This window comes from Spinacia oleracea, chromosome 6, assembly GCF_020520425.1.
Source record: "Spinacia oleracea cultivar Varoflay chromosome 6, BTI_SOV_V1, whole genome shotgun sequence".
NCBI classification, from domain to species: domain Eukaryota; kingdom Viridiplantae; phylum Streptophyta; class Magnoliopsida; order Caryophyllales; family Amaranthaceae; genus Spinacia; species Spinacia oleracea.
Window position 1 is genome coordinate 136319405 of NC_079492.1, and position 16654 is coordinate 136336058.

General features: G+C 33.1%; 2 protein-coding genes across 2 annotated transcripts; one reads left to right on the plus strand and one right to left on the minus strand.

Moving 5' to 3' along the window:
• The first annotated feature begins 1997 nt into the window (after positions 1–1997).
• LOC110794754 (uncharacterized) lies at positions 1998–7511 on the plus strand. Its single transcript, XM_021999707.2, has 2 exons — positions 1998–2403; positions 6938–7511. The coding sequence occupies exons 1-2, from the start codon at positions 2293–2295 to the stop codon at positions 7163–7165; spliced, it is 339 nt and encodes a 112-aa protein (XP_021855399.1). The 5' UTR covers positions 1998–2292; the 3' UTR covers positions 7166–7511.
• A 7257-nt stretch (positions 7512–14768) lies between these two features.
• Positions 14769–16605, minus strand: LOC130463061 (uncharacterized). The gene is made up of 2 exons (XM_056832084.1): positions 16244–16605; positions 14769–15846 (listed from the first exon to the last, which is right to left on the minus strand). Exons 1-2 carry the CDS (start codon positions 16581–16583, stop codon positions 15527–15529), a joined length of 660 nt encoding a protein of 219 aa, XP_056688062.1. The 5' UTR covers positions 16584–16605; the 3' UTR covers positions 14769–15526.
• Positions 16606–16654: the final 49 nt, after the last annotated feature.

A 16654-nucleotide genomic window follows, 5' to 3' on the forward strand; every position in this document is an offset into this window, starting at 1 on the left:
CAAACACTCTGTATCACCTCCATAAATGAGACCAACATCAGGTGTACCTTTTAGGTACCGAAAAATCCTCTTCACAGCTTGCCAATGGTCCTTTCCAGGTTCTCCCATAAACCTACTAACAACACTAACAGACTGTGCCAAATCAGGTTTAGTGCAGACCATTGCATACATCAAGCTTCCTACTGCACTAGCATAGGGAACACGAGACATGTACTCCTTCTCCTCAACAGACTTAGGTGCAAAAGCAACCGACATATGTGCATTTGCAGCACTAGGAGTATCTATGGGCTTTGCTGTAGACATGCCAAATTTTGACAAAATCTTCTGAATATATCCCTTCTGTGATAAGAAGAGCTTCTTTTTGCTTCTATCCCTATAAATCTCCATCCCCAGAATTTTTCGAGCCGCACCCAAATTTCTCATCTCAAACTCAGCACTAAGGGGATCCTTCAACTTCTGAACATCAGACTTGTTCTCTGCAGCTAACAACATATCATCTACATACATGACCAGATAAATCAAGGAACTATTTGCTGCCTTGCTATATTAAACACAACAATCATACGGACTCCTGGTGTAGCCAATCTCTATCATATAGCTGTCGAATCTCTTATACCATTGCTCGGAGACTGCTTTAGTCCATACAAGGACTTCTTCAACTTGCAAACATAATCTTCCTTACCAGGAACCTGAAAACCATCTTGCCGAGTCATTTATATCTCCTCTTCCAACTCTCCATGCAGAAAAGCCGTCTTCACATCTAGTTGTTGAAGCTCCAGATCCTGATGTGCAACTATTGCTAGTAGCACCCTGATGGAAGTGTGTCTGACCACTTGTGAAAAAATCTCATTGTAGTCTACTCCCTCTCTCCGAGTGAACGCTCTAGCTACTACTCGAGCTTTATACTTGATACCCTCAACAGATGTTTCTTCTTCCTTTTTCTTGTAGACCCATTTACAAGTGACGATCTTTTTTTCTCGAGGTCTCTTGGTTAATTAACAAGTCTGATTCTTATGAGGTGACTCCATCTCATCTCCAATTCCAGCAAGCCATTGGGTAGACTCAGTACATGTAACTCCTTCTTTGTAGGTGGATGGCTCATCAGAGTCAGGATCCACCTCTTATCTTCAAAAACATATCTCTTGGGAGGCATCCCATAATTAGCTCTCTTTGATCGATCAAGAGCCAAACTGTGCTGAATCGCTACTGGTAATGAAGAAATTAACTGATGGTTCTGATTCTGACTGTGGTTGTTGACCTTCATCTTGTGGTTCACTCTCATCTAGAGTGACTTGCTGCTCCGCCTGTTTCTCAACACTATCACTTTCTGACACAACAATAGACTTCACAATAGGGTTAAACATAGAATTTTCATCAAAGACTACATTTCTACTTAGTATAACCCTCTTTTCAAATGGGGACCAGATTCTATACCCTTTAACCCCATCCCCATAGCCTACAAATACTCCCTTTTTAACTCGTGGCTCTAATTTACCCTCATTTACATGATAATAAACAGAACAACCAAAAGCTCTTAAACTAGAGTAATCAGCAGGCTTACCAGACCACACCTCAATAGGGGTTTTGAGATGTATACTTATGTGAGGTCCACGATTGATCAGATAACAAGCTGTATTAACCGCTTCTGGGGCGTTGCAGTAAAAGGTTTGACCGATTCAAGGCATTATCTAACTGTAAAAGTGAACTTCCAATACATTTAAATTTCTTTATTTTTTTATTGATATAATGTTTTAGATTAAAAAAATTGGGTAAAAATGATCGGATGTTCAATAAATTTAGTATACACCATGTACACGTAAGACCTTCTGATCACTATTTCTACGAATTATGATATATTTCACATGGGTTAACTTAATTTTCCTTGATCTTCTCTTTGGTGAGCTGCCACGATATCTCCTATTTAATGGATTACATGGCATTGATAAGACGATAATGATTGGATAAAAGACGAATCAAAATAAACATAAATAGAAGGCAGGCCATCACTTTCTTTCACGCTATCATCTAAATATGAATCCGACTTACCGACTTATTACCGCCGTTTAAACGACTCAATCAACATTAAGTTTTCCCACTCCATTGTAACTTAATATTAATCCCAGTACTATTTAAATATCACAAACACACACTCCTCTTCATTCATTCACCCATCCATTTACAAACACTCAAAATCGAGGAGAGAGAAAAACCAGAAACACGAATAAGAGCTGAGAAAAAAAAAAAAAAAAAAAAAAAAAAAATAGAAGATCGATCGGATTGGATTGCGTTAAAATGCCAGCACTGTATATCACTACAAACGTCAACTTGGACGGACTCGATATTGAGCCCGTCTTCTCCGAAGCCAGTGCTGCGGTTGCTACCATTATCGGCCGCCCTCAACATGTAAGTACTTTTTTACGGTTTTACTTTTCTTTCTGATTCATGCCCGATATTTCAATACTTTGATATGATCATTTCAGTCGGAGTTTTTTTTTTTTTTTTCTTCAGTATTCTGGTTTTCTTTCCTAATAGAAAAAGCGAATGTCGTACTAGTCTTTTTTATTATGTTTGGTACAAGTACAACAACATGAATTTCTATTAGAATAATATTGCTGCTTAATAATTGACAAATATTTTTAGATCAGACTGCGATATACATAAAATCGATGATGGTATTAAAAATGTTAATAGTTTGCCATACGTTCGGGCCGTGTGGCTATTGTGAAACGGCAAAAATCAGTTGAATCACAGATTCACAACTTACGCTTGTGTGTTGTGTCATGTGATTAGTTGTTTGGTTGAGAAAATAATACGTGTAACAGAATTTTGCTAGAAGTTGATGGGAAATGTGTAGTGTACAACTTTTTGTACTCCGCATTTCCTAGAAGTTAAATCACACAATTCACAAGGTTTTTACACGTATGACTTTTATGAAATACTCGTACTCTTATGAAAAATGCTACATGTACACCACCATTAATTTATTGACATATCATCAAACCCACTAAAAAATGAGAATGAAAGATATTAAATATGTTATTTCAACCAATAAAAAAGCAAGGTGTATAAGATGTCTTGTACATGTACACTAGGTGTACAAATAGTAGGATCCAACTCTTAGAGCATGTACATTTGGTGGTCCACAATTAATTGTGTTTTTTTTACCAAAGTTACTATCCAATTTTCAAAGTTACTCCCCACTTTTCAACAAGAATCAACTCTTGAAGGGCTCTTGGGCAAGAGCTACCTTGAAATAGCTCTCCATAAAGAGTTACCCAAGAGCCCCTCAAGAACCACTCAAGAGCCCCAATATTGGCCAAGAGATAGTTCTTGCTGGAGATAGTTCATGTTGGAGAGCTACTTAGAGAGTTACTTGGAGAGTCACTCCAAGAGCCCCAATGTACATGCTCTTATGTTCAACCAAAAATTACCCAGGTTTCGAAAAATGTATTTAATTATTTAAGTCATTTTCGATTAGGGGTTGATTTGTATATTTGGGCAAGTAGTTAAAATTTCGTAAAGGGTCATTTAAGTTGCAACTTACAATAACATGTGTACTTGGTATTGAACAAGTCTAGTAGTTACGCCACGGAGTATCTTCTAAGAGGTTGGTGAGCTTTCTCATTTAAGAATTAAGAGTAGTACTTGGTATTGAACAAGTCAAGTACATATGTAAAGTTGTGAACCTAACTTAATTATAAAAAGTCTGTGCCATACGCCCATGAACAAACTATTAGAAAACAAATTCATTCGGCACATGCATGTGTATAAGGAGTGTGCAATGCGTGTCTCAAATTAAGTGATAGAGTCATAGAAGTTGGTCGTGTATCCATGGAGGTCGATTTACAATCGATTCCTATTTATATATTGTGTAATGGTTGGGTAAGTCCAACTTCAAAGCAAAGAGTTGTCACATGTGGAGTACTATTAAAATTGAATGTCTATTTAATTTAATATAGAGATTTCTCTAATTTTTTTTTTAAATGACACAATTATTTAGGCACGTTTGCCAATGCACAATTTCAAATATTATTATTTTTAATTATGGCTAAGAAAAACTTATAAAAAGTTGATATTTAAAAAATATTTATTGAGACGAATCGAATAAAACCTCACACAATTATGATTTTTCTTAAGTATAAATTACAAAAAGTAAGTCAAATGAGTTTGTGTTAATAGTGTCCAAAATCCAATGTGTCATGTAAATAAGAACAGAAGAAGTAGTAAGGCTATAAGGTACTCCCTCCGTTTCTTTTTGTTTGTTACGTATTCCTTTTAGGGTGTTTCATAATGTTTGTTACGTGGGAGAATCTTTCCATTTATAAACTTATTATACTATCATTTTTTGTGCCAACTTTTAATTTTAATTGGTCCAATTTTTTCAACTCATTAATTTTCTTTACAATTTTCCAAGTATGTTAAGGTAGCAATCTTTGTGCTTTTCTATTGTTGGTTCATTTAGATAAATAAAACAATCTTATTGGTTGTTGTAATGATTAGTGGATTGAGATTTTATTTGCGTTTATTTTTTGAATAAAAAATAAAAAGAATCTTTATCATACGTTAATAAATGTGTAAAAGTCCAAACGTAACAAAAAGAAACAGAGGGAGTACATAAAACTGTTTCACTGATTATTGATCACATGCCTAAACTTTCTAGGGAATATACGTAGTTATTCAAATAAATGTTACCGTCTTTTTATGATAATTAATACGAGACCGTGCAGTTACTTCGTAGGTGATATTGCACCGTAGAATACTCTGTATATTTTTACTATAGTAGTCACCGTAGAATATCAATGCTACATGGAGTACTATGTATGTTAATATGATATTTAGTCATATTAACACTATACCGAGTATTAAATTTAAATTTGATTAGTATAGTTAGTATAATTTAACTTTTTTTTTTTTTGAGGTAATTGTATAATTTAATTTGACACAATGATTTTTTTAAGGTGAAGTAATATGTGATTGAGGTCTATATTTTTCTAGTGCGTTTGAATGATCCAGGAGACTATTATAAATCACAAATTATAAATGAGAGAAAAGAAGATTTAAATGTGTGACTTATCATACATGTGCATACATTCATTTTTTTACCACTTGGCCGATATTTCATTGACACATATATCTCTGTGTATAAAAAGGTGATCCATAAATGTATAGTCTCAATTACCAGAAAGTATAACCCTACTCTTTATAACGTCCATATCGTTTGTTTTAAGTTGAGAGCAAACGAGTGGTTACCATATAGCTAGGGGTCGGATCACTTGGGTGGGTGTTGGGTTAGGAGTCAATTGTATTCCCACTCAATATAACCCCATTGCTTATCCAGTTTCCATCCATCATACATATGATTCTCTACATCATTATTTCTCTTATTTCAAATGTAAAAATAAGCCAAATTTATGAAAGATGGATTTTATTATGAGTTGTCGTACATATTTTTTAACACGCATGGACTATGCACAATTTAATCATAAAGTCCTGGACTTGATAATTTCTTGGAATAAAATTGATGAACCTCGCTGAACCTTATCCAAGTCCATCCCAAACGTGACCGAGTACAAGCTAATCATAACTAGTTTTGCTACATATTTTTGATGCGACTCTAGTTTTGCTACATGCTACTACGTACATACAACGATACAAGCTTAGTAGATTTCCATCTTATGAGTTTATCATCCTTGTATCTCTTCAAAATACACGAAATAACTTAATCCTGATTTATATTTGAGTTATGTTACGTATTTCACTATTTTGGTAACACGTAAGTACGTTGTAACGGGACATATGTGAATCTATATGGAGTGTTTGGTTGTTAGTAAATGAAAGTGGTTGGGTGCACTTTATTCTCCACTAGAGCACTAAGAATCTGAGACTGTATCACGTACCATGCTTACAGCCTTACACCTCTACAGCTCTACTCATTATTCAACAATCATCACTGTTGCTTACTTGATCGGAAACCACCATGACCTTTTTCTTTGAACCCATGATTGTTAATATTGTGGCCATTTGGCTATGTGGGGCCCATTTTTGGCTGAATTAACACCACTATTCTTGGCTAGCTTTGAGAGTCACAGAGTGTGAGGGAAAACAGAAGAGATAAATTTAGAACAACATCCAATACCTTAAGTTAATACTCCGTAGAGTATAATTGTGCCCCCCACATCGCTTTTTTGTTTTAAATGATAAAGAGTATGAATTTGGCCTATTATCATTCCTAACTACTCAAAACTAATGTTGGGTTTTCTTTCGTCCCTCTGTCCTAAAATTACAGTCATGTTTTTCAAATCGGGCGTTTCAAAATTATAGTTTTGTTTCTAATTTTGGCTATTTAGGTCTCCATCTTCTCACGGAGTACTTTATTAATTAAAAATGCATTAAAAACCTCACTCTTGTACTATATTCCACTTTTTTATGTACTATATTATCTTTACAATATACTTTATTCTACTCTTTCATCCAACTCAATCATCATTTGTACTTTATTCTATTTTTCTACGTATTATATTCTATTTTTCTTAAAACTCGTATTCTTGATCAAACGGGACTGTAAATATAAGACGGAGGGAGTACAATTTAGCCAAGCCACTTTAGTTGTTTTCAATGTCTCTAAGCTATATGGTCCCTTCCCTTTTTTTATCAGTAAGATGTACCAATTGGCATCATATTGTCGTTTTATTAACTATCTACAACGACCCAAACGGAGACAATGACCCTAAAAAGTCAACTTTATTCCTAACACCAAAATCATACGGAGTATTAATTTATTCTCCCAAAAAATCAACTTTATTCCTAACGCCAAAAAATGGCTTGATGGATTATAATTGGTCAGACCAAGTACAAGTTAAACAAAAACGATTGAAAATATTTGATCATATCGACTGACAAATACTTGTTATTTTTTAATTTTAATTTTAATTTGCAGTTGGTAATGGTGGTGGTGAAAGGATCAGTTCCAATATCATTTACAGGAACAAAGGAGCCAGCAGCATTTGCACAGTTAATATCAATGGGTGGAATTAACAAAGTAGTGAAGAAAAACTTGATAAAAAGTCTAGGTGCCATCCTTGACAATCATCTTTCAATCCCTCCTGCTAGATTTTTCTGCCATGTTGTTGATACTACTGCTGGTCGCCCACAATCTAAGCTTTGATTTTTATTTTTATTATTGTAAACTTATTTGATTTTCCAATTTAATTAAATCTACCAATTTGGAAGATTGTTAAATTTAGTTGTTAGTTTAATTTTCATCTGGAAGATTGTTAAATTAGTGGCCCCTTTCAGTGGCCTTTCTCAATATTAAGATGAAATTCTCATATACGACGGCGTGTTGTATGCAACATGAATCATCGCAAATCATGTAAAAGTCGTCTCCGTATAAGAGAGTGTTAATTTGTGATTTGGCGGGTTTTTTTTAAACTGTGATGATGTAATAGAAAGTTTAATCACTTGATGCAGTCCAAGTATTCAAATATACAATAGTACCATTTTTCATCTCATACACTGACCTAAATTTATTTTAGTTGTGAATCTAATCTAATTAATATATATATATATATATATATATATATATATATATATATATATATATATATATATATATATATATATATATGAGGATATTTGCTGAATTATTAGAGCGTTACGTAGGATTACTAATGGTTTCGACCAATGAAAAATAAAATCAAACACTAATCTAAAATAAAATTCAATCCAAAATCAAACATAAATCCAACATTAGAGCGCCACGTAGGAAATATAATGGTTTCGGCCAATGAAAAATATTCAAAATTAATTTTGAATTAAAAAAAGTCGAGTGCCACGTAGATGTTTTTATTAATTAATTATTAATATTACGGATATGCAATTTCATCCAAAATCAAGCACTCTCATAATTAAAAAATAAATCTAAAAGGAAATACAATCCAAAATAAAAAATTAATATAATCTAATATATAAAATTGGATAATTTTTTTATTTTAACTTAACAATTTAATAAAATCCGTGTATCATACGGGCTAAAATCAAGTTATAAATATAAGAGTCCATAGTTTTTCTAAGCTTGTTTTATCTGAGCTTATATGTGAAAATAAAATAAATTGAGCAAAACATACACATGCCCACCTTTTCTTGTAGAATTTTTCCCACTTCTTGAGTGTTTATCTAGCTTGAAGCCCAAAAACTTTTGAGGCTTTGCGTGATTTTGCTTACTTGTGTCATTGTGTGCATCTGTATTGTTTAATGTACTTTTATTTTTCAAAAATTATAAATTAATCGATTTATTATTGCTTAAAAGTAGACTTATTGATATGCGCCCATGTTTAACATATTTTATCTTTCAAAAACCACAACTTAATTTCTTTATGTATATATTACTTAAAGTAGAATCATTGAATCAAGAACCAATTGTTTTGTTGGTCATTTATATCGGGATCAAACTGGACTGTTTGGTTCAATCCTACTTTCCGATTTCGGTTTGATTTGGTTTACAAATCGTTGGGTTGCGTCGGATTTGGTTTGAGTCACGGCTTTGAATCAAATAGGAGCGGCTCAATATCAGATCGGGTTAGTCATTGAATATGGTATTTTTGGGTTCAACTTAAATCAAAACATTTCTAATTAGCTTGGATAATCATTTCATAAAACATTAGCTTGGCATCAAAAAAAAAATTAGCTTGGATAATCATTTCATAAAACATTCACATCAATTTTTAAATGACTTGATCCACACTAAATTTATTGTGGACCATGTCTAAAAAAGGGTCAACAACTTGTTCCTATTTTATTTTGACATGTGTTATTAGTTAAGATTATTAAGAAAACATATATATATAAAAATTGGTGTCACTGATAAATGTTGTGTTGGAATAATGTGATTGTAGATTTGTAGGTCATAATTAACTTTAAAAAACATAGGGTTACTCCGTTACTATGATACAAAATATCTAAGAATTTTGGTGTTTAACTTATTATAGTCATTATATGAACAATAAAAGTCCATACGTATGTAAAAATGGTGCTAGAGAAAATTATTGATTTTGGGTCCAGACTAATATTGTTGTGAACCAGGTCTACGCAAGAATAATTCAAGAATCTAATCATAATACAGATTAATAAATAAATTTTAGTTCCGGATATAATTTTCGGCAGTCTTGTCGACTCATGCTTTTTTGCAAAGACGTAAAAGTACGAGTGTAATACTCCCTCCGTATTTTATTAAAGGATACTGTAATCCCCCGTAATTTTATACATTTTGTTTATATATTTTAACGTATATTAATATATTTAAATATAATTTGCAGATTTTAGAAATGAATATGTAATTAAAATATAATTATTTTATTTCATTTGGAATACTTTTAATGATTTACGAAATCAAAATGTATTTTCGAATTGTACGTTAAAACGATTTCGAATTACGAAACCACGTTCTATTGAAATTAGAAAACAAGTACTAAATATTTGGATTCACCTAAATTCCTACTCCTAGCCCAATTGGGCATAGCCCAAACCAATAAACCCAACAAATACTCCTTTCTCTCCTCTACTCTTACGTGAAACCAAAAGAAGAAGAAAAAAAAGAGAAGCCCTCATTCTTCAATTCACGCACAACTCAGCCATCTCTCCTTCCTCTCCTCCACGCCGTCGCCCTCGCTGTTGCCCAGCCACCGGACCACCACCGCTCCCGCCGGTAAGCCCTGTCCTCTCCTCATCCTCTTTCGATTCTCCCCTTCCCCTCTGTTTGTTTTCGAGCTTCCCTTAATCCTTGCGTTTTCGCAGCAACCCCGTTCGCGCAGCACCACGCACGCAACCCCGGTTCGCACAGCAGCCACCGCACGCAACCACCGTGCCCAGCCCTTGTCGCGAGCCACCACCGTCCGCCGGTCAACCCTCTATCCTCCTTATTGAATTGGTTACTTTCTTAAACCCTAAGTAACTAATTATTTTAAATTAAAATTTGTAATTTAGATTATGTTCTTAAATAAAATTTATAATTTTTATGGTGAATATGATTTTCAGATTTGATGTTGAGATTAAAAACGAATTAATTTTTAGTTTTGAGTAATTAAAATTAAGTTAGGGCTTTATCATGATTTATTAATTTGAATTATGTTTTCTTGAATTAAAGTTATGGGTTTTGTGATTTAAATTATAAATTTAAGATTATATGAATTTTATAATAAAGTTATTAATTTTCAGATTATCTAATTACATTGAAATATTGTTTTTTGATTGTTTAAAGTATGAAATTCAAGGTTTTTATAATTATTAATCATGGTAGGTTGAGTATGGATTATTGAATTGGTTGTTTTGGGATACTGGGAACGTAGATTGACCTTGGTGAAGCTTTTAAATGAATTTATATTGCTGAAAATTTAAAGTACGATGTTTGCAAAAAGTTTTCAACGAATTTCAATCACTAGTTCAATAACTATGATGCTAGGAAAGCAAATGTTTAAGTTTTGATATTGGGGAAAGTTCTAAATATGTTTATGATGCATTTAGAATGCTTTATTATGGTTGCCAATGATTAGAAATTGATTGAGATTACTTGTTGGTTGTTTAGGCGGAGAATTCTCTTTAGGCGACTTTTGTAAGTGTTAAAGTGGTCTATCAGTTTGTTTACACAAGGTACGTACATACCTGTGTGCTTGGAATGTGTGCTAATTGTTGAAACCATGTTGAATTGTTGATGAACTTGGTTATGTTAATGTTGTTGATGAACTTAGTCAGGTTGAAATGGCATGTTTGATACTGTTGGATGAACATATTAAACTTTTATTGCATTTGGAGGATTATAACATGTTAGTATGGAAGATTGATGCAAACATGTTTGATTGGGAACACTAGATTATTTAGTATATAATTCAGATCAGTTAATTGTTGTTCCCTTTTAGCTTTTCACTACTTTATGAGGGCGGAGGACCTTATTTAGTAAGTTGAAACCTTATACCCATATTCAGGGGTTGATCAGTATTAAAGAAAAGATTGGAGTTAATTGGAATGAGTCTTGTTTGATGCCTTGTGATCACTTACTCAATTCCAAGATAAAAACAGTTATAAATAAATGTGAGTTGCATGCCTTATGTGATTGTTGAGTCATAACAGGGTGTCAATTTGTAAATCATGTAAAGTGAAACTGAGTAGCAATAGCTTTAGACTGTGCACGTCTAAAGTGACGGACAAACAGGAGTTGGGGTTCATGGTGGTAGCCCATGGCCTTTCATTCGGACCGGATTGATCACCGCGTCCTATTTTCAGTCAAACGTTCCTCGATATCGCAGGTCACTGAGGTTACGGAGTCGCGCCCGTACCTCGTCTAGCTAGAAAACTCGGTCCATTGCCTATTTCAATTAAAATAATATTATTGTTATAAAAGTCTAGTCCAGTCTAGCCTAGTCTAGTTAAGTATGGTCGTCAGATTATCATGCTTTTTCTGCCCTTATTTATGTTCATTAGTGTCATGTTAGGATTGATCGTTTAATAGTATCATGTTAGGATTATTATTGTTTTAGTATGTAGTACTCAGCTTTGCTGATTACGTGCTTTGTTTGTGTGTGTTGATCATGGCTATGCCTTATTGATCCTGTGATGACCCATTTTTGGTGAGCAGTCTCTAAGGATCAATAAGCGTTGCCCATCTACAGGTTTGAAGATGATGCATCATTGGGATCGGGATTAGAGAGCTTGTAGTTATATTTGTTTAATTAAGTGATTTAATTTGTTAATTTGGACTTGAAATTTGTCGTACTATTCGTGATTCCTTATTTTCGTTAATTGGTTTTTGAACTTAATATGTAATCGATTATTTATAAACCTAAAAGTTAGTTTTATGTTTTCCGCTGCAAAATTCTGAATAAGCCATTACGTTTTCACACGGGCGATAATACTTCGATAATTCTCTATAGTTATATTAATAAAAGGGTTATTTTAGAAAACGGGAATTGTTGGGGTGTTACAGATACACTTTGACCGGCAAATAGTTTTATGAGAGTGAATTTAATTTATTAAAATAAGATGAAAGTGGTATAGTGGTTGAATTTTTTATTGTAGCAAAAAGATGATGTGACTATGTGAGTAAGTGTGAGACCACAACAAAGAGATAAATATTAATATAATTGGAAGTGGGGACAATAACATGCCAACAAAAGAAAATTTTTCCTTTAATAAAAATACGGTTGTTTATAATATGTGTATCCTTTAATGAAATATGGAGGGAGTACACTAATACCCTCACCCATCGGCCCGACAATATGCCTTTTGGATCTTGCCGAGCAATGCCCAAATACACGTATGCTAGCCTGATCATGTCCAACTCTAATTATTAATATATTGAATAGATATCTACGCATCTATGCATGCATACTAGATGAAACGACCGCGTTTCAACATAAACAAACCACGCGTGCAACATATGATCATTATACTCCATCCGTATTTTAAAAAGAGATACACTTTGATCGGCACGTATTTTTAAGAAAGTGAGTTGAATTTATTAAAATAATATGAAAGTGGGGTAGTGGATGAATTATTTATGATAGTAAAAAGATGATGTGATTAAGTGTGTGGACCACAAGAAATAGAGAAATATTAATATAATTGGAAATGAGGACCAAGACATGTCAAAAAAGGAAAGTGTATCTCTTTTTAAAATACGTCAGTTTAAGGAAAGTGTACCTCTTTTTAAAATACACAGGGAATAACCCACATGTATAAAAACTACGGAGTACTATCTGGCGTCATTTAGGACATAGCTCGCCATTTTCTCTCTCATCAAACCGCCACACTCTCTCATCAAACCGCCCACTCTCACATCAACGCCGATTTTACTCTATAAAACCTTTAATTGCAGTTCAAAATCGAAATTTAGTGAAAAACAGAAGCCGAAAGGCGATTTGTTCAATTTCGGAACCCTAGAAATGGACGTGCGTGAAGAATTGAAGCTCAGTAGATCTAAAGTTACATTCAAAAGAGGAAGCAAGCAAAAGTAAGTATAATCTCATCATTTTTATTTATAATGTACATAATTTTTTCGCATTTACTAGAAATAATTTGGTGATTAAATTTTTGACAGAAACTCGAAGAGTCGAGTGGAATCGAGTGCTACTAGTGTTGTATTGTAAGTGAATTTAAATGTTCAAATAGTTTTTTTCTTGATTTAGAAGTTGGATGTGAATTTAGAAGTAGTTTATGCAAAAATTGATCATGTTCATGTTTTATAAGAAGATGTTCATTATCCGTTACTATGAGATCTGAAGTGTCGATGTCTAAATATTGTCATGTTTAAATTATTTGAGTAAAAATGTTCATATTTCAGGTGTTCATTATCCGTTACTAAGAGATCTGAAGCGTCACTTTCTAACTTGATTTGTTGTGAGGGGGTACATATGTTCTTGATTTTGTGTGAATTTAAATATCAAAATCATTTTATTTGAGTGATTCTGAAGTTGTATGTGGATTTAGTTGAAAATTGATCATATTCAAAATTACCTAAAAGATGTTCAAATTATATTATTCAAAAACATTTCTAGTTGTTCTGTACATAATTGATCATGTTCAAATTGAATTGCTGATCAGATAATTTTTTGATTTAATTTGTTTTTGCATAAATATGAAACTGTTGAATTCAGTGAAATCACTAACAACAAGTGACTCATCTTTTGAAACGTGAGTGAAATTTAACGTTTAAATTTATGTGGTAGTTGTAAAGCTAACAGTTATTTTTGCAGCCTCAGGATCGTCGAAGAAGAAGAAGAAGAAGAAGAAGAAGAGGAGGTTCCATTAGCGATGCTAATGGAAAAAATTAGAGAAAGGAACGAGAGCCTACAACAACTTTCAAAGTGCTTGATTCTAACATATCTTCTGAAAGACATAAATGCATCATATAATGAAGATGTTGATGAGTAAGTTAATGTTTATGTTCAGTTCTATAATTGTAGTGTTCATATTATCAAATCAAATATTCAAATGGTAATATACTTACTTTAGGGAGGTACCTCTACAGAAGATGTAATTTATTTTAAAAGGTGGTCTTGAAGGAGTAAAATTTGTGCCTATAATTGTTCCTAGCGAAAGGTATAGGAGCCACAACAATAGATCACACATTATTGTAAAATGTTCTTGCTATATCTATTATTATTTATTTAATACAAAATGTTTAGTGTGTACTAATTACTACTCAAAACCTAGGAATCCTCAATCAAAGAAGCATAAAAAGTTAAATATCAAATTCAAATGTGGTGGGACAAGTAGTAAAGAGGTAGAAAAAGTTATTGCTCCGGCTGAAAAAATTATTGCTCCTGCTCAAACGGCTATTACTCATGAAGAAAATGTTACAAATGAAAGGTATCAAAATTATTCTGTTGCACTAACAATACTGGTTGTTCTAAATGACATAATCATGCTAATCATATAATCTTGTAGGTAATACAATAACGACGATATGCATGCTGCTAGGACATTAATTATGAAAAATGTAATAAAGCATGCTAAAAGTAAAAAGACGTTACATCTTAATCATCACAATATAATGTTGTCGCCTGGAAGGTAATATTTGGGTATCTTTGAAGACGTTACATCTTAATCATCACAATATAATGTTGTTGGTATTGTGTTTTTTTTATTGTTGTTGAATTCTGGTTTGTTACGGTCATCATGTTTAACTTCTTGAGTCTCATGTTCAACATGTAAAGGATCATGTTCACTTGTGTTTTTCAGTTTCTCAAGTCTTATATACATTCAACTTTTTTGCGTTGTTCAATTTCTCAAGTTTCATGTTCAAGTTTAAAAAACCATGTTCAACTTCTCAGTAAAACCTTTCATAGCTCTACGGGGTGCAATATTCTCTTTGAATTCTCTCCAAGATGCCACGTACACAAACGATGCCTAGCCCCGGTGAACACATCCCTAATAGCATCAGCAACTGCAGGAGCATGATCCGTCATTATAGCTTTGGGTTTTCCACCACCCATTGAACGCTCAAACAACCAAATAAAAGAAGGAATACTCTCATTGACCATAAACCCCAAACCAAAAACAACATTATTGCAATGATGATTCGTTCCAACAAATGGTGCACAAATCATTTCATACCTATTTGTCCAGTATGTCGTATCAAACACCTATAAATTACCAAAATATTCATAATCCCTTTTCATCCTTCCATCCTCCAAAAGAAACTAATTAGAGATCCATGTTCATCTAACTAAAATTCGTAATAAAATCACTCTCATAAGCTTGTCTTTGAGCAAAGTACCTAATTAACTGATTACAGTCTTTACCATCAAGCTTCATTGCCTTTTAAGCAGCCAAAGCATTGTATGCATCATCACTAATAAACCCTAGATTAGGAGATCCTCCAACCTCTTTTCTCATTGCACGAAGCAGATCAGACACCCTGCAACCACTAGATTTTATTGCACTAAGATACTTCACCTGCTCCTCTGTAATGTCTCTTTGACACCTAATCAAGTATCTCTTGTCAGCTAGAATCATAAGATGATAGTGCGTCATGTTATGTCTGACCACATTCAAACACCGTCCTTGATAATAAAAACTGAACAAAACCAGTACAACATGTACGCAATTCAGACCTCTCATACTTCCTTGATGTTTCCTTCTTAACATATTTAAAACCAACATTGGAGAAAACAAATCTACGCATACTCCACAAACCAGTTCTACGGCTAGTCCAAATTAATCCCTTCGGAATACGAAAACCCTTCCTAAATGCATAGTCATTATATATTTCATAACCTTCATCATCACTCCTAACTTCTTTTAACATTAATTCCGATTCAGATGCTTCTTCAACCACTACTACTTCTTTGGACACTGTTAAAAACAAAGGTAAAACATGATGTTCAATTATAAGTGTACGATATTCAGATAGTAACATTGCATGTTCATAATCTGAAAATAAACTACATGTTTGTAATAATAACTTCATCACAACATCAAAAATGTTAACATAATTAAATAACGAAAAGCATGTTCAGAATATGAGTGAGATATGTTCTAAATCATCAAAACTAATGGAATCAAAACTCACATTCCCTCAAAATATTAACGTAAAAAGAATCAAAACTAAGAATTATTTTTTAAAATAATTGAATCAGAATCACAAATAACATTATCGAAAGTAGATTTTTTTTTTCAAAAAAATAATTGAATCAGAATCGCAAATAACAAAATCAAAAGTAAAACTAAGCAAAAAATTGAATCTACTCACATTCCTTCATCAACGTAGAGAGTATTGAAGAATGATCAGCATTAATTTTAGCAAGTATAACATCAATGGAAGCTTTACTAGTAAAATCAGAGCATAACGTAAAAATAGAGGAAGCCATGACTGAGATTTCAATCAACGAAATCGAAGGAGAAACTCTGCGTGACGGCGAAAAAGAAGAGGAGAGAGAATAGTTTTTGAATTGATTAAAAGCGTGATCAACAAGCAGAGAGAAAAAGGGAATAAAATAGGAAACATTTGGCGCTAAGAAGGAAGGTGAGATTAGCTCTGAAGGATCAAAACATCGTCGTTTTAGATCGTATGTATGTTGAACTGCGTGCATACTTATCCAACCAAAAATCTACATGTCCAACTCTAGATAAAGATATTGTTTTAAATGGATCATGTGAAAGC